At 46.4% G+C, this 23223-nt stretch overlaps 1 protein-coding gene across 4 annotated transcripts in view; it reads right to left on the bottom strand.

Moving 5' to 3' along the window:
• Nucleotides 1–5116: 5116 nt before the first annotated feature.
• DNAAF9 (dynein axonemal assembly factor 9) overlaps nucleotides 5117–23223 on the bottom strand; it is a 62866-nt gene continuing 44759 nt past the window's right edge. Inside the window, exons 28-38 of one of the 4 annotated variants that reach the window (XR_007629640.1) lie at nucleotides 22026–22151; nucleotides 20040–20077; nucleotides 17406–17541; nucleotides 16992–17078; nucleotides 15471–15577; nucleotides 14699–14773; nucleotides 14350–14552; nucleotides 12783–12848; nucleotides 12318–12411; nucleotides 9993–10856; nucleotides 5117–9042 (exon numbers count right to left, since the gene is read on the bottom strand). Coding sequence is in view for 2 of the 4 variants with exons in the window: in XM_050321030.1 (XP_050176987.1) it covers nucleotides 10744–10856; nucleotides 12318–12411; nucleotides 12783–12848; nucleotides 14350–14552; nucleotides 14699–14773; nucleotides 15471–15577; nucleotides 16992–17078; nucleotides 17406–17541; nucleotides 20040–20077; nucleotides 22026–22151 (1045 nt within the window). In the remaining 2 variants the exon portion in view is untranslated. Of the gene's footprint in view, nucleotides 10857–12317; nucleotides 12412–12782; nucleotides 12849–14349; nucleotides 14553–14698; nucleotides 14774–15470; nucleotides 15578–16991; nucleotides 17079–17405; nucleotides 17542–20039; nucleotides 20078–22025; nucleotides 22152–23223 lie in introns of all 4 variants that reach the window. The other 3 variants (XR_007629639.1, XM_050321030.1, XM_050321031.1) reach the window with 3 other exon arrangements.

Consider the following 23223-nt stretch of genomic DNA (forward strand, 5'->3'; position numbering starts at 1 on the left):
CTCTGGCAGTGGGAAGCCATTCCCTGTGTGCTGTCCCTCCATGCCTTTCCCCCAGTCCCTCTCCAGCTCTCCTGGAGCCCCTTTAGCCCCTTTAGCCCTGGAGCCTTCTCTTCTCCAGGGGAACCCCCCAGCTCTCCCAGCCTGGCTTCATTGTTTTTTTCCTGAAGGATTTTCTTTATTTAAAAGTGAGTTTTACCTGCTGCTGATGGATTCACGGCACTCCTGACCCTCTGGATGAAGGGTGGGGTTTTTTTCTCTCCAGAAATGCTTCTTCCCTGAGAGAACTTGGTCCCCTGAGGTCGAGGTGGCACCACAGGGTGGGACAGCCAGGCTGGGTCAGGTGGGGGGGGATGTTTTCAGGTCATGGTATTTATTAATATAAAAGTTCAGGTTTTACTCCAGTATCTCCACCAGAAATGTGCTGATTTGGGGGGCCTGGATTTATCCCCTGAATCAAAGGTTGTGCCCTCCTTGCATCACCTGCAGGCTCGAGTAAGAAGCAGCATCAGGCAGGAAGATTTCGGTGCTCTGAGCTGAACTTTTCCTCCCAGGCTGGACAGGAGATTCCCTCACTTTTCCAGCACCAGGGCTGGGCTTTTGCATCATCAGAAACCACTATTTACACCCCTCCAAACCCCATCAACTTTTCTTTCTGAACAGGCTTCTCCAGCTCCCTTTCCTTCCAGCTGCAAATGGAAGAGGAAATCTGGCTCTGTGTGATATGGAAAGAGCTGAAAGGCTCTGACACTCGGGCAGAAGAGAGGAAAAAAGAGAGAGAGGGGAAAAAAGGCAATTTAATTAAGTTACAAAAAGGAATCTGTCCTGGTTGGCAGGCTGAGATCAGTCTGCCGTGGACTTTAGGCTTGCACAGGTGTCAGAACTCTCCAAGGATGACTGAAAGCCTCAGGGATGGCTCCAAACCTTTAAGGAATGTTTTCCTCAGTAAAGCTGAGCATCCTCTACCAAGCTTCTCTTTTGCCTTGGAATCCTAGAAAGATTTGGGTTGGAAGGGACCTTAAACACCATCTCATTCCACCCCCTGCCGTGGGCAGGGACACCTTCCACCAACCCAGGTCATTCCAAGCCCAATCCAACCTGGCCTTGGACACTTCCAGGGATGGCAACTTCCAGTAATGGCAACTTCCAGCATCCTCATGGCAGCTGCATTCCCTGTGGGAGGCTGGGAGGGTGGGCAGGCCCTGGCACAGGTTGCCCAGAGAAGCTGTGGCTGCCCCTGGATCCCTGGAAGTGTCCAAGGCCAGGCTGGAGCATGCTGGGCCAGTGGAAAGTGTCCCTGCCCATGGCAGGGGGTGGAATTGAGGTGATTCTTCATCTCCCTTCCATCCCAAACCATTCTGTGATTTGCTGATTCCAACTGTAAGGAAGGAAACTTGTGGTTTGTTCCAGGAGGAAATGGGAAGAAAGAAACCCCATAAGAAGGTGTTCCCTCTGCTTCCCAGTGCCACAATCCCTCCCTGGATGTGAACACCCTGGGCTGGGAGCATTCCTGGTTCCCCTTCCTCCTCCTGCAGAGGAGCTCTGCCCTCCAGTGCTGCTTTGGGATGTCAGACCCATCCCAACGAGGCTCCTCCACGGTGCTGAGCTCCTCCATGCTTCCAGCACTGAATTCCAGCACTCCATGCTTCCAGCACTGAATTCCAGCACCCTTCCTTCCCACAATCACCAAATCACCTCCATGGTGAATGGTTGGGTTGGAAGGGACCTTAAAGTTCATCTCAGTTCCACCCCCTGCCATGGGCAGGGACACCTCCCACCAGCCCAGGTTGCTCCAAGCCCCATCCAGCCTGGCCTGGGACACTTCCAGGGATCCAGGAGCAGCCACAACCACGTCCCCAACCTGTCTCAGTGCCTCAGGATGGGTCAGGGACAGGCACGGTCTGGGTGGGGGTGAGGAGCACCCACCCCACCTCCCACATTCCCTGCAGGATCCCATGCCCTGCCTGGGGCCGGGCTGTTCTCTTTCCCTGAGCTTCCTGAGAGCCATCACGTTCCCAGGAAAGGTTATTATTGGAGCCTGCACCCCACCTCACCTTCCCAAACAAAGAGCCGGCGGAAGGGACACCCTTCCCAAACCAAAGCCAGGCCTTTTGTGTTTCGTTAGCTTTGCAGCCCCGATTTTAATCTGCAGCACGAGCCAAGCCCAGGCCACGGCTTGGAGAAGTCTCTGATCAGCCCCACTCTGTCCTGAGCACATCCCACTGCCAGGGAGCAGCTCCTGGGGCAGGGGGGCAGCAGGGATTCTGGATTTCTTTTGGGGGAGGGAAGAAAATCGTAATTCAAGGAGTTTTTTAACCCCATCTCCAGAAGAAGGGAAAGCTGCAGGGAATCACAGAATCACAGAATGGTTGTGGTTGGAAGGGACCTCAAAGCTCATCCAGTTCCACCCCCTGCCATGAGCAGGGACACCTTCCACCAGCCCAGGGTGCTCCAACCTGGCCTTGGACACTTCCAGGGATCCAGGGGCAGCCACAGCTTCTCTGGGCAACCTGTGCCAGGGCCTGCCCACCCTCCCAGCCAGCAACTCCTTCCCAATATCCCATCTCTCCCTGCCCTCTGGCAGTGGGAAGCCACTCTCTGTGTGCTGTGATCCTGGTGGTCCGTTCAGGATGGAACCCACCGAGTGGGGCAGCTCAGCCCGGACAGCACAAGACACAAAAGGGGCTCCACAATTTGTAATTCCATCTTTGTGCTCTTCCTGGTGCCAGCAAAGGCAGCAGGGGCTGTGCCTGCTGGGACAGGATGAACTTCAGCCTGATCTCAAGAGGTTCCACAGGGAAATCCAAGAGAATTCCCTGGGGACAAGGGATGGAGGGACAGGACTCCTGACCCTCAGGTATCCTGGCTCCAGGGCTCCAGGGAACCAGCAGAGGTGAAGGAAAGCCCGTGGCCAAAACCCTCGTGGGGGGCTGACAAGATAAAGAGTTAAAGCAGCCGAGGCAGAGCTTCGGGAGCACCAGGGCCCTGCAATAAATCCGATTTTTTGGAGGCAGGAAGGTGAGTGCAGGGGGGGAGTCAAAGTCAGGAACAGGATGTATATAAAGCAAATATTGAGCTAACTTTGATAACAGGGGAAAATGGCAGGGTTTTGGTGGGGTTGAGCTCAATCTGAACTGTTGGAAGCTTCCTGCTTCGCTCGTGTGGGGCGGATTTACAGCGACCCACACAATGAATTGTGTGATTTCCTAGCCCTGAATGGGGCACCCAGATTTTTCCATGCTTTTTTTTTTTCTCCCCCCACCCCTCTGTCTGCCCTGGAGCAGTAAAGCCATTGAAACCCTCCAGGCCTTGCCCATTGGGTGTTTTCTTTCCTACCAAGACATCAAACTGCCCCGAGAAAGGTTTATTTTAAGCCAATTCAATAGGAGGGATCACAGGAGCACCTTGTGGAACGTGCACAATGGGAGCCAAGCCCAGGGCTATTCAATTAACAAGTGCTCCATTTCCATGCAATTCCTGCTGGGAATTCATTCCTTTAATTAGGTTGGAGAATGATGAAGATTAAAGAGGGGGCCGTTTGTCGGGTGGACACGTAGGCAAAGAAATTCCAGAGGAATTCACAGGGAGCTGATGGAAAGCAGGGCTTGAAACCTCTCCAGATACAACCAGACTCATCAAAATGGGAGTCCCCATCCCTGGAGGGATTTAAAATCCCTGTGGATGTGGCACTTGGGGACAGGGGTCAGTGGTGGCCTTGGCAGTGATGGGGGAATGGTTGGACTGGGTGATCTCAGAGGGCTTTTCCAAACTCATCATTCCCTGATTCTCTGATTAGTTTTGCTCTTCACTGACTCCTTTTTAAGGAGTTTCAGGAGAGCAGGATGCTCCCATCATTCCAGCCCTGCCTCCCAGCATCCAGTCTGTGTTTATCTTTGCCCACTGCTCCACAAACTTTGGGTTTGGGACGTTCAACACCTGAGCACAAGTGACCAGAAAAAGCAAAGGTTACCCCAGGGATCTACAAGGGGGGCTTGGAGCAACCTGGTCTTAGTGGAATAATAATTCCACTTCTGAATAATCATCCCTCTGATCCTGCAACACAGGGATTTCCCCCAAACACTGTTTTCCTGAGGCCACCAAGAGCAGAGTCAACCCTGATCCCCCGTGGAGGAAGCGCTGCTGGTGGCTCAAAGCTCGTCGATCATCCCACCACTCTGGGAAAGGTTTCAGAGTCCTTGGGATGGGTCCTGTTTATTGACCCAACGCTGAACTGGTGACTTCCATCCATCACCAGGGAATCACAGGGCTGTGCAGGTGGGAAAAGCATTTGGAGATCATCGAGTCCAACCATCCCCCAGCACTGCCAAGGCCATCACTGCCCCATGTCCCCAAGTGCCACATCCACAGGGATTTTAAATCCCTGCCCTGAGGCTGGGACACAAATTCCTGATTTACAAGTGGAAGCTGCTTTCCCAAACCCAGCTGCACAGCCAGGGGACACTCCTGGATTTCAGGAATGCCCCCAGAAGCTGCTGTTTTCTTGTGTGCCCACCTGGAATACACAAACCAGGCTGGGCTTAACATAAACCCTTCCTAAAGATCAAATGGAGCACAAAACCTTCCCACAGGAAATCCAGAAGTGATGCCAAATGCAGACAGCAAATCATCCTCAGGTTGGATTGAATCAGCAGAGCTGCTCTGAGTCAGCTCAGCCGCCGAGGCAGGGAAAGGAGGGTAAGGTGGGATTGGCCTCTCGGTGGCACAGCCTGATTTCAGATCCAGGAACTGATCCTGGAGCTGATCCTGGAGCTGCAGCCTCGTTTTTATGGGGCTGCCCCTGCATTTGTGTGTCTGCAGTGATCAACTGACACTCACGTGCAGCTGCTGGAAGGCAGGGACAGCAGCACAAAGCAGGGTAATGCCCTTCATCCTACAATTACCTTCAAACTTCACCCCGTTAAAAGCACAAGCAGGAAGGCCTACACTGAAAACAGCAGCTAAAAAACCTCCCAGACCCTTAAATCTTTATATTCTAATTTAAATATAAACTACTCACCTTTCTGCCTGTTTAAAAAAAAACAAACAAATTTTGAATGAAAGTTTTAAAAACTCCAGTTTAGGACCCAGTGAGTTTCTGGAAGGAGTCAAGGCCAGGCCGTGGATGGATTGTGTTTATTGGTTCTCTCCATCACATCGGAGTTAACAGGTGTAAAAGTCACGCACAAAACCGCAAGGTATAAACATGTAAAACGATACAAAAATAAATGGAAAGGTCAATCTTACCCTTTACTGACTCGAGTCGTGTAATAATAAATACGAGAGGCAAAAAAAGCTCCAATCACACCGTTCAGCTGGACTGAAGTTACAGCAGTGTTGGTAAAAGAACACGTGGGGTTTAACTGGATTTCATCTCATTTTTCACTCGGAAGCTGCGAGCGTTAAAGCATCGAGAACTACCACAAAAGTGACTTTTGGCACGTTGTGGGGCGGGAAGTGTTACAAAGTGTTACACACCGAGCGCTGGGGGAGGACAAGCAGCTTTCTGAGGTACGTTTTGAACCGTCTAAGGTGAGATCGGCCACGTGGTTCTACCAACTCACAGTTTACAATTCGCTCCGCTAGCCACAATTTGTTTCTTTTTTTTTTTTTCTTCTCTTCTTTCTTTTCCCTTTTCAGAAAAATACCAAAGTATTCCAAGAGCTTGAATCTGTGCAAATTCAGACAAGTTTTCGATTAAAAAATAACAATAATTAAAAAAAAAACAACAACACAAAGACGACAACTTAGGGAGGGAACTGGACGTGCAGCTTTAGTGCCCCAGCCTGCAATCGGGTCGTGTTAATGCGAAGTGTAAATAGCGGATTAAATAACCAAATTGCACGGATTAATCTCAAACACCCCCCCGACTGCAGAGCAGCTCGAGCTGCAAAGGTTTTCCTCTCCTAAGTTTCTCACATTTTTTTTTTTAATTTATTTTTTTATAATTTATTTTTACTGTCCCTATAACTTCAGTGACCTCTGATCGCACTCATTCCTGGTGAGGAGAAAAGAGATAAAAACGACGACACCGACAGCACCACGAGCCGCTGGCGTGGAGATCAGCAAAGCGTGGAAACCCCTTGAGGACTCTCAGCACTTTTTTTTTTTTTTTTTTTTTTCTCCCCCCCACCCCGGGATCAGAAAATGCCTGGACACAAATTTTCCATCTACGTCACAAGAGAAAGGAAGCGTTAATGGCACTTTTGCTGTATCCAAACATCGGTGGGTCCCAAAGGTGTTTTTTGTTCCGTTTTTGTTTGTTTGTTTGTTTGTTTGTTTTAGTTATACAGTAGCTAAAAAATATTCAAAATTAGATCCTTGGGAGTGGCTCTGCCCTCACCTCGACTTCCAAAGAGGGAGGAATCAGATTGCCCCTTGGCTGGGGGTCGATACAGTACAAACAGCTCTGACCAGAGTACAAAAGTTACACTTTTTTTCTAAAAAAAAAACAAAACCAAAACAAAAGCGCTGCTGATTGTTAAGAAATAACTCCCAAGCAATCAGCAGCTGCTCTTGAATATCAGCAGCATCAGGCATTCATTGACACATTTCAGTCCTCAAAGAGTTTTCTTTTCAACAGTTTAACCAGTTGTGCTAATAATATTTGTCACTAGGTTAAGTTTGAAGTCCTTTCACCAAAACTGTTTTTCCTTTAAAAAGAACAAAAATGGGGAGGGGGGGGGATTCACCCCCCCCACCCCGACTCCCATTTATTTGGGGAATAAATGGGGTCACTCCAAGGCACTACAACGTTTTTAAAGGATTCCACTGTCACAGTTTCACCATTTCGGTATTGTATTTGTATTTTTTAGTTTTAAATTCTGGTTGAAAGTCACAGTTCGACAAAATAAAAAGTAAAAATTGAGGTAATTCCTTTCAATACCAAAAAATACATGAATTGAGCTCTTCCCAGTCTGGTGAAAGGTCTTTTTTTTGTAAATACACAGCTATGACCATGAACATGCAGCACAGCAGAGAAGGACACTAGGCCTTTATTCCGAGCTCTCCTGCTCCAGTTTTTAAGGAACAGCTCAATTTGCACAGTAAAACACCCAATTTTTGACATTTATTTCTTATTTGTTTTTTTTTTTTTTTGCTTGCAGGGGCTTTGGCTCAGCCCCAGCAGCTGCACAAATTGGGAGTTCTTAAAAAGAGTTCAGCAGAGCCCCGGCAGCTACAGCATCTTCAGCTATTTTCAACCAATTGCACTTCAAAAATCTACCTCTGGGCTCCCAGGAGCTGGGACAAAGCCTGCCCCGTGTCCCAGCCTCTGGAATTTTTTTCCTCTGACCTTACACAAGTCATCCCACTACTCTAGAGATATGGCTTTGCAGATGAGACAAGCGGGGCTGGCAAGGAGCACGCCCGGGGTTCTGTTTTTAAATCGACGACGCGAAGTTGATTTCGATTCCCCGGCGCCCCCTTTTTTATCGCAGCCAGGATTCCACAACTTCCAGGAGTTCTGGAATAAATAACTCCACGAATTTGAGCTGTGAACACCTGCCAACCCCCCCTAAATCCACTGCTTTGCTACCTTTGCTCTACAGGCACTACAGGATAATTAAGACTAAAGTTTAGCCATGCATAGATAAAACTCACGAGCCTTCTCAGGATGCTCCACCCCTGGGTGGTATTCCAGGGAATATCCCAGGAAGCCTAAAACACGAACTAATTGCTGGCTTTTACTGGCCTCTAACAGGACAACAAGGAGTTTATATCAAGTCTCGTGGTGTGCAAAGAAAAAAAAAACAAAAACTTAAAAACAGTATCAGCTTTTTAAATCTAGGGAGGGAAAAGCGGGAATGGAACCGTAGCGAGGTCTCCATCCCAGCCTGCAGCACCTGGAATTCCAGGGTGAAACCACCTCAAAAAAGGGCTGAAACCACCTGAAAAGCATGTCAGGTTATTGAAATTTCAGCCAGTTCATGTTCCAAAGGTAAAAAAAAAAAAAAATTCCATCTCCTAAGCGAGGCATAAACCAGGATCAGCCTTAGGTTGGACGGTGAAATCCCATTTTCCTACCACGGAATGAGACCGTGCAGACACTTGGGAAGTGTTTTAAACCCTCTGAGAGATTTTTTCATTCCATTTCTCACTGTCTTACACGGATCTGACCAAAAAAATAAGAGCTGCAGTTGGTATTAAAGGACTGAACTATCCCTCAGGGGCAGGGAGATGAAAACAAAAAAACCCCTCCTGGGCTCTTCCCACCTGAATTCTGCTCATTCCCACTAATTAATACCTGTAATTAATACCTGTAAGGAGCTGCTGAGGTGCTTTACAAACCTTCAGTCAGTGATTTACAAGGCCTGACTTAAAATTAAACTGAGTCAGGCCAAGCTGCCAACCCTCCTGTTGCAGCATTTAGGAACCGTAAAAGCTGACTCAGATCAAATCCTTCTGAGAGCCCCACAAACAAGTCCCTCCCTACTGATATTTTTTTACCTTTGGAAATCAGTGTTTTCCACGAAAAGGAAGCCTTTTCAGCTAAAGGATCTTCCCTTGCCTTGCTCAGAGGACTGGAATAGGATTCCTTCAGGGATCTGAGCAACAGCCAGGGAGTATTTCCTAGAACCCCACAAAGAGCACTGGGAAGAAATTGGGATTTCTCCCCTGATTTCCCCCTGAAATGTATAAAACCCTTTCCTTCAGAAAAGTCAGAATTTCGGGTGCAGATCAAACTGTGCAGAGGGTGAGACCTCCGAGGGCTGTGCCCTCGGGAATGCAGGGCTGGAGTGTTCCCTCACTCCCTGCTTTGGGAACACCCCACAGCTGTGGGACTGGGGGCTCTTCTGAGTTAAGTGCTCCCCAATTTCTCACTCTGGGAACACCCCACAGCTGTGGGATTGGGGAATCTTCAGAGTTCTTCCCACTGTTCCCCATTCCTCATTTTGGGAACAACCTAAAAGCTGTGGGATTGGGGGCTCTGCTGAGATCTTCCCATTGTTCCCCTATTTCCTGCTTTGGGAACACCCCACAGCTGTGGGTTTGGGGACTTTTCTGTAGTTTTCCCACTGTTCCCCCATTTCTCGCTTTGGGAACACCCTGACAGCTGTGGGATTGGGAATTCTGAGGTTTTAAAATGTTCCCCCATCTCTCGCTTTGGGAACATCCTACCAGCTGTGGGACTGGGGACTCTCCAGAGCTCTTCCCACTGTTCCCCCATTTCTCGCTTTAGGAACATCCCCACAGCTGTAGGTTTAAGGATTCCAAGGTTTTGAATTGTTCCCCCGTTTCTCGCTTTGGGAAGAACCTAAAAGCTGTGGGATTCTTCTGAGTAACTGCTCCCTCATTTCTCACTCTGGGAACACCCCACAGCTATGGGACTGGGGACTCTTCTGAGTTTTTCCCACTGTTCCCCCATTTCTCGCTTTGGGAACATCCCCACAGCTGTGGGATTAGGAATTCTTGTACATTTTTTAGTTTTCCCATTTCTCACTTTAGGAACAACTCACAGTTGTCGGATTGGGGACTCTCTAGAGTTCTTCCCACTGTTCCCCCATTTCTCGCTTTGGGAACAGCCCAACAGCTGCAGGTTTAGGGACTCTTCTATGGAAATTTTTTAAGTGTTCCCCCATTTCTCGTTTTGGGAACACCCTGAGAGCTGTGGGATTAGGAATTCCCAGTCTTTAACTGTTGCCCCATTTCTCGCTTTGGGAACAACCTCAAAGCTGTGGGATCAGGGACTCTTCTGCATTTTTCCCATTGTTCCCCCATTTCTCGCTTTGGGAACACCCCACAGCTGTGGGATTGGGAATTCTGAGATTTGAAAATGTTTCCCCATTTCTCGCTTTGGGAACAATCTAAAAACTGCAGGATTAGGGACTTCTTCAAGTAAGTGTTCCCCCATTTCTCGCTTTGGGAACACACTGACACTTCTAAGTTTTTCCCATTGTTCCCCCATTTCTCGCTTTGGGAACAACCTAAAAGCTGAGGGATTGGGGACTCTCCAGAGTTCTTCCCATTGTTCCCCCATTTCTCGCTTTGGGAACAACCTAAAAGCTGTGGGATTGGTTATTCTTCTAAATTCTTTAATTATTCCCCCATTTCTGGCTTTGGGAACATCCTGACAGCTGCAGATTAAGGGATCCTAAATTTTTGACTCGTTCCCCCATCTCTCGCTTTGGGAACATCCTCACCAGCTGTGGGATTGGGGACTCTCCAGAGCTCTTCCCACTGTTCCCCCATTTCTCGCTTTGGGAACATCCCCACAGCTGTAGGTTTAAGGATTCCAAGTTTTTGAATTGTTCCCCCATTTCTGGCTTTGGGAACATCCCCAATCCCACATCCTGATATCCAGCACTGCCCACTGATGCTCCTGTGCCACAAATTCCAAGGGACACCCAGAGCAGTTTGATTTCTCTGCACAAAGCCCAATTCCACAATTACATTCCCAAACAACCACAGGAAATAAATCAAGTTTTGCTTCTTTTCTTCTTCTTCTTTTTTTTTCTTCTTCTTCTCGTTCTTCTTTTGAACAAGTTCCCCCTAAACTCCCCAGAGATTCCAGGTGATGCTTTGGACAGTCTGGAATTAAGGTGAAGTGGAAGCAAACCTGACAGCACACACAGCTAAGCAGATCCCGTGTTCAACGCCAACCTTACAGGAACGACCTCTTAGTTTGGAAAAGAGCGCTGGGAAAACAAAAAAAAAACCCAGACAATTCCCTCACAATTTCTAGTGATGACCCAGCGAGGACAAAAGAGCATTTTGGGGTGGTTTGGAAAGCCCGAGGACCCACGTGCTTTATGTCTTCTGCTCGAAGAGGTCGTGGTACTCCTGCTCCTCCAGCTCCCTGTTGTACTTCTCGATCTCCCTGTTGGCTTCTTCCAGGTAATCGTTCATGAATTGGTCCATCACTTCGGGAAAAATTAAGGACAAACATTTGGTGCAAAGGGCATTTAGGAGAAAACATCCAGGGCTGAGGGATGTGCCAGGTCAGGGATGCTCAGGGAAAGCAGGAATTCAGTGTGTGACTTTCTGGAGTGGAGCAGTCGGAGCTGAGCACGACTGCTGTGGGAGCAGGGAATAAAGGGCTTGCACTGGGGTACTTCCCAGGCAGGAGGGAGGATTTAAGAACTATAGCAGGGTTAGATGGGATATTGGGAAGGAATTGCTGGCTGGGAGGGTGGGCAGGCCCTGGCCCAGGTTGGGCAGAGAAGCTGTGGCTGCCCCTGGATCCCTGGAAGTGTCCAAGGCCAGGCTGGAGCACCCTGGGCTGGTGGAAGGTGTCCCTGCCCATGGCAAGGGGTGGGACTGGATGAGCTTTATGGTCCCTTCCAACCCAAACCATCCCATGACTCTGTGAATATATTTACAGGTATTTTGGTGATGCAGAAGTCCAAAAATTTTTGGCCTAAAATTCAAATCCCGCTAAAAGGATTGACCAGGGCCTGGAGCTTTCACTGCCAAACACCAAGGTGGAGGGGGAATAAGGAATCCCAGAATCCTGGAATGGTTTGGGTTGGAAGGGACCTTAAAGACCATCCAGTCCCACCCCTTGCCATGGGCAGGGACACCTTCCACTAGCCCAGGGTGCTCCAAGCCCTTTCCAACCTGGCCTTGGACACTTCCAGGGATAAACATTCCTAACTTTTCCAGTGAATCCTGAAGCCCAGGTCTGCTGTTTTAATTGCTGAAGTTGTCCCATAGGACACAGAAAATAACTGTTTGCTCTTATTCCAAAGCAGCATCACAGAACCCATTTGGATTTTCCTGAAGTTCGTTGAATTTGGTGAAAAGCAAAGCTGGAACATGAAACCAAACTGGAAATTAGGAATAAAACAACGACAAAAGCCACGGGAAGTGATGAAAATGAGAGGAGCACAGAATCATTAAGGTTGAAAAAGACCTCTAAGATCAAGTCCAACCATTAACCCAGCAGTGCCGAGGCCACCACTGACCCATGGCCCCAGGTGGTAACCAAGAACAGGAATACACTGGAACACTGGCAAGAAATGCCAGAGTAACAACATTAAAGCCAAAAATAGGATTGTTCTCAGTGCAGTGTGTGCACACACAAAATTCCAGCCCTTTGAAAGCTTTATCAATCGTGCCCAGGCACTCAGGGATATTACAGCACAATTTGGGTTGAAAAAAATATCCCTTTGACAAGCTGTGGGCCCGTAAATTATTTTCCCTGGGTGAGCTCATGGGCAGTTTGGGGATTGTTTTGTTGGTTCCATTCTGCTCCTCAGATCTTATCTCGGAGGAATTCAAGGCTGAGCTGGAAATGGCAAGGAACTGGCTCTTTACCACGGGTGCTTTGACACTCTACAGCTCAAAACCTTCCCCAAACCCCCCCTGTTTTGAAAGGATACGGGGATGATAATCCATTTTGTCCCCAAAGAAATTCACAAACTGGGTGCCGTTGTAAAAATAACCGGCTGGGAGCGGATCCAAGTGACGCTTCACCTGCATGAGGGAGTAAATACCACAAACCATTAACATTTCAGACCTGATGTGGTGCAAACACAGGCCCTAAAAACTCCACTAGGTCAAAGAAAAAGGGGAGGACCATTCCAGATGGCCAGGATCTTACAGCTCCTCCTGCTTTCCAGAGGAACTGGAAGCTCGAAGATTGAAATCTGAAACCCCTCCTGGACGGCTCCAGTTGTGTTCCAAGGATCAACAAAGACAGCAAGTCTTAATAATAATTATAATAATAATAATTCAGTGCTCAGCACACTCGTTGTGGCAGGTGCTCTGTCATCCCAATGGATTTTTTTTTTAAGAAATCAGCCCAGAAAAAAGAAAAGGGCTTGTAAGGAATTGCTTGCACTCACGTGGATGTTCTTTATTTCCTGAAGGGTCAACATTCCTCTGGTTTTCAGGGCTTTCCTCTGAGGTTTCTGTAGGAAGAATGAGACAGTTGCATAAGTACTGAGTGACAAGGGGATAGCACTTTTTAAAAAAAAAAAAAAAATCCACAAAAAACACCCCCAAAACCAACCAAAATAGAAGTATTTCAAACATTGATTTCTAAAGTTATTCAGTTACACTGAGGTGCTCACAACCACGTTCTGAAAGCAAAAGTCAAAATTCACTGATCTTACAGAAAGCACTTAGGAAAGAAAAATTCAACATGTATTTTAAACACTGGGATTTAAATGCAGCTTTAGTGCAAGAAATGAAGCAAGCTGGCACAGGGACAGAAAAACAACTTCACTTTGAGCCTGAGGAGTTTTCTGATTCCTTTCTTTCATGCAGCAAGTGGTAACTCTCAGAACCACCTGAAACCCTAAATTAGGACTGGGGAGATTGCAAAGACTATTTATTGTCTTGAGCTGCTCGAAGAGGAAACACTTCATACTCGAGAGAAGCATTTAAATCCCAACTTTTCCTAAAATTAAGAGCATTCTCTTATGTGGGAGAGCAATTCTTTACCCCTGGGAGAATGGGCAGAGCACGAGGCAACCACAAAAAATCCATGATTTCCCTGAAGGGACACCCCCTGCCAGAAGTGAGGTGAGAACCTGAGGAGCCTTAAAAACTGCTCCAACAGTATGTAGGAAATATTTTCCCTCCCTACACAAATTTTTAGAGCTACTGTGTAAATCCTAAGATAAAAAGAAGTGATTGGGAGTATTTTAAATTAACAAATGTTCCAAAATTTGCACTGGCACAGGTTGGCCAGAGAAGCTGTGGCTGTCCCTGGATCCCTGGAAGTGTCCAAGGCCAGGGTGGATGGGGCTTGGAACAACCTGGGCTGGTGGAAGGTGTGGGGTTGGAATGAGATGGCCTTTAAGGTCCCTTCCAACCCAAGCATTCTGTAATTGTGTGAATTGATGATTCTATCAATCACTGGGTGCACACTGTGCCTTCTGGGCTCCTTCCAACGGGCACATCCCCATTCCCAACCCCAGCTCCTCCTGCAGGACTCCAGGCAGCCTCCCAGAGCTGCACACTCGACTAACGAAGGGTGACAGAGCGAGGAGAACCCTCCATCTCCTCAGTGGATTAAACCCAGGAGGTTTCATTTAGCAAATCCAAACAAATGTTCAGCTCTGCAGCGTTCAGGTACTTGAAGGAGATTTATTTCAGGCTGCACTCGAGCTCTTGACTATCCCAGCTCAGCTGCATCACCCCGTGTTTACCCTGGACACAATCCACACTGCTCCAGCATTCAGGGGCACAGCAATCCATGAAGGAGCTGTAGCAAGTCCTAAAACAATGCAGCAGTTACAGGAACTCCTGGTCCCCTTTCTGAAATGCATCTGCACCCTGGAATGGCGACACCTCGGCAGAATTAAAAAGGGATTAAAAATGGAAATGTTTCAGGGAGACGCTCGGATTTCTCTCGTTGGGAAGAAACGCCAAGGGCTGAAGCAAAAGGAAAACCTGCCCACAAACCTGTTTTGCTGTTTCTCTGAGCCAATCTTTGATATCCTCTTCCTTCAGGGAGCAACCAATGAACACCAGGAAGTATTCCTGTTGGGTGCTGCAGTCTCTGGGATCATTCCTGGAGTCAGGAGGAGTTGGCCCCTCCGGGACAGGCAGCAGGCTCAGGGAATTCGCTGAGGTGTTGTGACAGACCTCGATCACTTTATCAGAGTCTGACAAGGAGAAGGCAGAAGGAAGAAATGTCCTGGTAATTGCTGATCTAATTCAACATCACCAATCAGAATTCAACACAGAAATATGTTTTTAAATGGATATAGTGAGACCTCAAAACAACCCTTCAACAGTCATTTGCTCTTACCTGAAAACTTCACTTTGCCCATGATGTGATAAATGTTCCCAGAGAAAGGGCTTGGCTTGAGCAACGACTTAATGGCTGTTTGAAACAGAAGAAAAATACATTATCTCACCTATTTTTCCTCTCCTTGGTGCAGCTCCTGCTCAGACCTGAGCTACTGATATCCCTAATCCACACCCCAGCGTTTCCAAGGGAAAAGCTGCTGTGTCCCTGGAGTTCCACCATGTTAACATTTCTCTGTGCTCCCATTTCTTTGCTCTGGGGTTTGGGAAATGTCATGTATTTGGCACAAGGAAGTGGTTCCAGTGTGTGTGGGAAGGAAAATGATCCTCCTTAAACTGCTTGGCTGAGGAAAGGCATGATTTTATATCTACTCTACTTGCCTAAAACAGAGCTCAGCCTATTTTCCAGTAGCTACAAAGAGTTATTTTGGCATAAAAAGCTGATGGTCACTTATAAACTGTATTTCAACACCACCAAATAAAACTGAACAGAAAAAATAAATGGCAAATAAAAAAAATTCGAAAAAGCACAAATGTCTCAGTCCTGGAAACCAAAAACTACACGAGATTTTTATCTGAACAAAATCACGTGCCAAGTTTTCCCGAGCAGACACCGAGGAACAGAATTTACTGCACTTTTAGGAAGGAAAGCTGAATTTTCAATCAAAAAGTGGACTCGGGCAGTAAGTAAATACGTCAGTGCCTTCCTTCCCCTTCACTCCTCGGGCTTTCAAGGCTGGATTTGAGTCAAGTGGGGCAAAGTTCAGCTGCACCTTTGCACTTGCTGACGAATCGTGTCCTCTCCAGGGGGCGGCTGAACCACACGCAGATCTGCACCATGGGGGGGAACACGGGCCCAGCCCCGTATCTGCCTTCATACCTGGCACAGAAACAACCACAGAGACACAGAAAACACCTCAGCTTGTGCCTTTCACCCACCAAAGGAACACCTGGTCCCTCCCACCCCCAAGGGGGAAAAGCACCGAGCTTTCCTCTCCAACACGCCCGTGAAAATGCGGCATCAACAGCACCAGGCTGGTCAAAGGGCTCGGGGCTGCTTCTCATGGAAGAGTCAAGGAATGGTCTGGGTTGGAAGGGATCTTAAAGATCATTTCCACCCCCCTGCCAAGGGCAGGGACACCTTCCACTAGCCCAGGGTGCTCCAACCTGGCCCTGGACACTTCCAGGGATCCAGGGGCAGCCACAGCTTCTCTGCCCAACCTGTGCCAGGGCCTGCCCACCCTCCCAGCCAGGAATTCCTTCCCAATATCCCATCTCAACCTCCTCTTCTACTTTAAAACCCTTTTCCCTTGCCCATGTCAAAAGTCACTCTCCCTCTTCTTCACAAGCCCTGTTGAAGGCTGCAAGATCTCCCTGCATGTTTTGATGCTCCTCCTGCTGCCTTTTCCTTTTCCTAACACGCTGCCCACAGACAATTCCTTCCCACTGTCATCAAACAGATCAACAGCTGCCCTAAAGCTTTAAATAGAATCAGATCCTGTGATTCTATGAAATCCTTTCTTTGCCTGCTTTCTCTCCCTCTGGCTCCACACAATCCCCAGGCAGCTCCAACATCCCAAGCCTCGTGCCAGTTTTCTCCAGGAGCCTCCAATTTACAACCAGATTTATGAATAAAAAGGCACACACACACACAAATCCAGGCCTGGCAAGGTATGAGAAATAAATCAAGTTTCCAGCACAGGAGTTAGGAGGGCTGACAGGTTTTTCTATGTCTGCCAAAAAAGGTGCAGCCCAGATAACTGCAACAAGATGTGGAAAGAGCCCTGATCCATGAAAAACCTCCTTGGAGCTCAGTGGAAATCTTGGTGCCACGTGGTTTTTGTGCCCTCAGCCTGTGCCAAGCCTGTCAGTGAGGCTGTGCCTTTCGTGAATAATTGTTCTGTTAATGGCTCCACTGACAGAGCAAGTTCATTCCAGAGAGGCTGAATAGCTGTCAGGGTGAAATTACTCCAGTCATTATTGACCTCACCCATCCCAATCCTTCCCAGCTAATTCCCACAGGGTTCTTTCCCATTCTTCTGGACAGCAGCAGCAATCTTGCCACTGATGTAAATGGTGTCCAGAAAGGAGCCTTTTTCCCCATCAAAGGGCAGCAGTCGTGTACCCGCTAAGAAAACTCGTCAGCTGCCTCAAAAAATGATTTACAAAGCTGCTGCCTGTTCCAAGTGAGTAGTCTTGGGGAAAAAAAAAAGTATCAATGAAGTCAGTGAAACATTTTAATCTTCAAGTTAATTAGAAAAAGAGTTTTAATACTTCTCAGTCTAGATACTTGCCAGCCAGGGTACATTAAATACCGAGCTCTCATCATCTGAGGACTTGAAAAACTGCTTTCTGAGAGAATTAATTCAATGTCCTCATTCCTGTAAAGAGATGAAGATTTTTTTAATTTTATAAGTTCAATAAAACAGCCACTACCTCCTTACATAAAACCTAATGTGTTAGTGACAGTAAAATTAAGAGTATTTTTCCTCTGGCGGGGCAGTTGCAGTAACATAAATCACACTCTGCAAACAAAACCCATTTCCTAATCCTCTGTATTTATATGGCCATAAATCTAAAGGGGAAAATCCCTTTTGGATGGGAAGCAATTAAGAAAAAAAATCTGCATTTCCTTCCTATAAATCACCAGAGTACAAGAAGAGAACACGAGTTTTTTCAGATAAATTTTGGGCAGGGCTCGTTGTTACCTCGTTACGATCCCGTTCTCTGCCAGGATGAAGGAAACCTTGGGATTTGCTGCTCGGATCAGGCTCTGCAGCTGCACCAGGAGGGGATGTCTCTGCTCTGTGGCGTGGCTCGTGAAAACCACATTGCTCACCAGGCCTGGGGAAGGACATCAGAGCACAATTCACGTGTAAGCAGCGGTACAGAAGTGATTAAAGTGATACATCAGCCATTCTTCTCTTATTTCCCTTCCCTCTCGCTGCCTTCAGTCATGAAAGAGCAAAAACAGAGCAGCAACAGCAAAAAAAACCCCAAAGTACCTTTCATCTGACAGAGGCAATTCAGACTCAATCAAAAGACTCAATTAATTAAAAGAATAAATTCATACAGGAATCAATTTGAGCAGGACTAGTAATAAAAACCACGAACATGTAAAGCCTCTTGGTGAATTCAACACGTAGTAAAGAGGCTGAACAGCTAAAAAATCAGTATTTTGGACTCTGACAGATGCCACTTTTACAAACAAGAGAAGGGTGTGGGGTTATTTCTTGCCTTGAAAGAAAGACCCACCCCCAAATGGTGTTCAGACAACAAAGGTGAAGCCACGAGGCATCAAAAAGGTAACAGAGCAAAAAAATTCCAATTAATTTCAGTGTTACAGGATCCCTCCTTCCCAATTATACAGGATTTGAGTTCCAGCCCAGCTCCCTCAGAGAAACTGCAGTGCCAACACTCTGGGACTGCCCAGGATGTCAGGATGGTCTCAACGTGGAAGGAACGGAGAGGAAACGTAAAGGAAAGGGCCTCAAGTTGTGCCAGGGGAGGTTTAGATCAGATCTCGGGAAACATTTCTTCGTGGAAAGGCTTGGCAAGCACTGGAAGTGGCTGCTGAGGGCAGCAGTGGAGTCCTCATCCCTGGAAGTGTTAAAAAATCTGTGTGGATGTGGCACTGAAGGCCGTGGGTCAGTGGTGACCACGGTGGTGGTGCCTGATGGTTGGACTCGATGATCTTGGAGGGCTTTTCCAACCTAAATAGTTCCCTGATTTTAGGATGACTGTTATTCCTTTGCTCAAGGTGGGCAGCTCAGTTCAGACACCTTCCCATCAAGCAGAACAGAAACTCTCCAGCATCCAGGGACAACCCATCCAGGATTTATTTCTCCTGTCCCCAACTCATCACCCCTTAAAGATGTCATGAAGTTCACACCACCATCTGCTGCCTGCAGCTATTCCTGGTCTTCCCAGAAGTCCTGCAGAGGCTTCTTCACACAGAAATTCCTCCACCAAGTAATTCTGGGGCACCTGCACTGCACCAGATGCTCCCCATCACTGCTCCTTCCATCCCTGACCCTTTCAAACTCAGATTTTCGTAACAGCCCAAGCAAATCCCCATCACTGTATTTCTCCTTTTTTTTTTAAACTCCCACAGAAGTCTCCACTGCAATTTCAGGAACATCCATGTCCTCTCCCAATATCCAGCTGCTTTGGAAGGGGGAAGAACAGCAAGGATGATTCAGAATTTAAGTTCTGTGCAGGCTGGAAATGATACCGAGTTTGGGGATATTAATCATGTAATTAAGATGGAAAGTATGAATAGGCTGAAATATCAATAAGCTCAAGGATGGATCAGCTCATAATCCCATCCTGGAAGTGTCCAAGGCCAGGTTGGACAGAGCTTGGAGCAACCTGTGCTAGTGAAAGGTGTCCCTGCCCGTGGCAGGGGGTGGAATGAGATGGGCTTTGAGGTCCCTCCCAACCCAACCCATTTCTATTTACACTGTCACTTGCCATCCCTGTTCCTAAGAGATGCATTTTGGAGACCACCCAGTTTTGTTTAATTCTTTATATACTGATTTAAAGAAAAAATTCCTTGCAGCCTGGGGAACAGCACGTTCAACAGGGGCAGGAAAGGCAACAGGAGGGATGGATTAAAAATGCATATGCTTTAGGAAAATAATTCTTTATGTTCTTAATATTCTCCTTCCCTCTGCAAATTCACCCATGGTTATAACCAGGACAGTTTTCCCCCAATTTTCCCCCAATGTTCCCCCACCAACATTTTCCTCCAAATGAAAATAAAATAATGACCTACATGACAGCACCTACGTACTTTCCAGCTGCAATGCAACAGTGGCTTAAAAATACATATAGATAAATATACATATATGGATGTGTGTGTGTATATACATGTATTTATTTACACATATATGTATATATACATTTAAATATATATGTGTATATATATTTACATATATATACACATATATATGGACAACCACATCTAAACTTAAAGAAAATACAGCAAAATATGGAAACCTCTGCAAATATTTGAGTTACCTGTGAGTGTTTCTTTAAATTGCTTTTAATAAATAATGTCATTTTGCTTCTGTATTACTTTTGTTATTGGCTTGATCTATCTCACCAGTCCAGCAGTGATATTTTCATATTTTCATCCTGAAAATATGTGTTCTATGGTGAGAGGGAGCAGAGTGCCTGTGATGTTTGATAGTTTAGGCAGAGATTGTCTCTCCTCCAAGAGTTTATCCTTTGGCTACATGAATTTATAGCATAAATATACAATATAAATGCATTCATTGGGCCACGTGGCTCAGCTGCTCGTCCTGGAGGTGCTCAAAGTCAAGAAAAGCAACACCTACCTTGGGAACACTGGTCCAAGAACTTGGGAAAAAGAAGCCTAGAAAAACCAAAAAGTTTGTAAATCAAGGATGGATATTGTTATTTAAGTAAAACATGCACATTTGTTGGGACACTGACAGCTACAGCCTCGCTGACCAAACCATCTCCACGCTTCCTTCCCTCACTCCACACAGCTGGAACATCCCCACAGGTTGTGTCTCTCAGGATTTCCTCCCCAAGAACTATTCTGGTGGCTGGTTTTAATTCTCCAGTGGATTTAAGAGCTGATTGCCACCACACAACCCATTATGTGTTCCAGAGAGTCAAGAAGGGCTTTGAGGTCACCGTAATTCCAATTTAAACAACGGGAATTTTAAGCTCATCCTAAAGAATTTTGCCTCCCAAGCATGGTGGGAACTCTCCATGGGAAGACTGTAATAATGATGTCAATTTCTGGTGTGCTGTCAGACAAGTGACAATTATTTTTATAATTATTTTTCTAATTTAAAAGCTTTATCATGCACACAAAGCTCGAGGGAGAATATTTTTACCTGTCCCCCTTTCAACTTCCTCTCCCCCCTGCCCTGGTCTGCTATTCAGAGATAATTTTAGGGAAAACTTCTAAGGGCAAAGCTCCATCCCAGGCTCATGGAAGAGCTGGATCTCCACAGGAATGAGCTCTGAGGCAGGAAAGGGCTTTGATTTTCTCAACTGCAAAAGTTTTCAAGCCGAACACCGAACCCACTCTTGTCCATTCTCACGGTGAAATCACCAAAGCTGCCCAACTGCAAGAGCTGCCATTGGCACTGCTTGGTAAATTCGGATCAGAACCAACTTCAAAGCAAGACACAAAGAACCCACAGCACAGGCTGAGCCTCTTCCTGCACCTGAGGGACAAACTCTGCTGGTCAAAGCACCGCAGGCTGTGCTGCTCTAAATGCTACTCAGGACCAGGGCTAGTGACACGTTAGTGAGCCAAACCCAAAGAGAAATGGAACTTGTCTTGCCTCTAATTATGGAAAGCACGAGTTTAACCAGCACTCCAGCATCAAACCACCCAGAGTTTATAACGTGGGTTTTGTTATTTATTGCCAACCTTTGGCACGGAGACATGAAGCAGCAGCAAGATAAGGTCTATTTTACTGACTACTGCAAAGCACAAGCAGCGCACTGGTTAGTGGTTAAGAAGAGCCAGGAAACCTCAGGAATGCACTTTTGGAAACTGCCTGGGCAGTTCAGCTCTAAGCTGTGGTGCACAGAGCTGGATCACAAACAGAAGCCACGCTAACAACTCCGAAAACTCGAACTGCTTCCACTTACTTTGATCAACTCAGCTGCAAGGCATAATTGGAAAATTGCAGTGTTACAATCTCACAGAGAAATCTAAGGAATCATCCCCGTGTTTGCTGAAGTTTCTGGAGCACACACACACACACACACACACACACACACTGCTATGAAACAGCAACCAGAGCACACCGTTTGAAAATGTCACCGACTTGGCTTGGCCGGCGTTTCCTCCCCACCCTGGCTCTGCAGTAACCCAGGACAGGTTTTAACACTTGCAACGCTTTGGCTTCCGTGCTTTGTCATTCCCTTCCACTCAGTTGGGGATTGTTTCCCTCAAGTTCCACATTTACAAGCTGCAAAGTCTTTCTTTAACGCCCCAAAGCGGTGGCAGAACCAAAAACCCGAACCGAGACGAACGTCTCGATGATTTTCAGTCCAACTTCCAAAAAAGGTCTTAAGAAATCAAATGATTTAGAAGGATAAATCTGTTTAAGCAGATTTAGTTTGTTCTTTCAGAAGCTAAACTTTCATTCATACAATATATAATTATACACCAAGTGCCATCCTGATAAATCAAAGAGCACTTCCGAGTTTGATGAGATTTAAGACACTTCACTGGCATTTAAACTATCATACATCACTGATTATTATAAAAATGCCCTCATAAACTTATAATATATCTATTTTGAACCCAGTAAAACTACTTTAAAACACACCTGTGCTCCATGTAGCAGCTCAGGGGCTCCACACAGGTGTTCACTGCTCCAATGAGGAAGGAAGATTTCACATCGGGGTCAGGGTGAGTCTGCAGAGCTTGCACAACATCAATAACATCGGAGTACCTGCAAGGAAACAAAAGGAAAGGGCACGTTCCACCATTCAGGAATAAAGCCAAGAAGGTTGGATTCCCCAAAAAAAGCCCACTGAATAGTGGGAAAGCAGCTCAAAACTTGGCAAAGGCAAATTAAGGCAATCCAGACAGATCAAGCTGATGGAGAGTTACATTAAAATTAATTATTGACAGTACAGAGAGAAAAGCAAGATAAACCTGGAACTGGAAAGTCCAGCTTTCAGGAAAGCACAAAAAGCATAACGTAACAAAAATAAGTTATACTTAATGCCAAGCATGTTAAACACAATTCAAATTAAAAAAATTAAATAAAAAAGCAACACCCTCTCACTTATCAGCATCTCAATTTAAAATATGCTTCTGTAATTCATGTGTTTATTAATATTAATATAATCAAAGAGTTTATTTCTTATTCACTACTCCAGACACTGCTGGGTCCTATTTCTGTGTGAGCACAAAGTTTCAGTGAACCTGAGTTTTAATTCCAGGTGTTTATTCCTCAGCCAGCCACGACCTCCTCTCAAAACTGTGCTGGCAGTTATCAAGTTAATGGATTGTTTAGAGAATTCCAGCTGTCTGTGCCAATATCCAGCTATCCAGGAAGGATAGAACACCTCCAATGAGCTGTTCCTGAAGCCACTGCTGCTACAGTTTATCAGTTATTATACTTACAGAATATCAGTTATTTGGCACATTGCTGGACTTCACACCACTCCTGCTAACTTTGAGGGGGAAAAGAAAGTAAATCTGGCTCTAACATGGAAAAAAATGATGATTTTTAGCACTATCAGAATGGTTTATAACGAAGGAAATGCTGAGCTCCCTGTAGTGGAACAGATGAACACTCTGAATCCTGGGAAGCAAAACCATTCCAGTCAGGTCAGGGTGGTGCATCCCTCCTGTTGGTTCAGTTTGGGTCACCTTGTAATGACTCAGAGAGGAAAAGCTTAGTGCAGGTGACCCTGGTTCTCAAATGCTACCCTGGAGATGGAAATGTCAGAGTCTTCAGCTTTATTCCACAAGAAAACTGGCATTTACCCAAAACATGTCAGTAAGTGTTGCTC

The sequence above is a fragment of the Myiozetetes cayanensis genome, unplaced genomic scaffold (genome assembly GCF_022539395.1).
Source record: "Myiozetetes cayanensis isolate MyiCay16 unplaced genomic scaffold, myiCay2020 scf26, whole genome shotgun sequence".
In the NCBI taxonomy this organism is placed as follows: domain Eukaryota; kingdom Metazoa; phylum Chordata; class Aves; order Passeriformes; family Tyrannidae; genus Myiozetetes; species Myiozetetes cayanensis.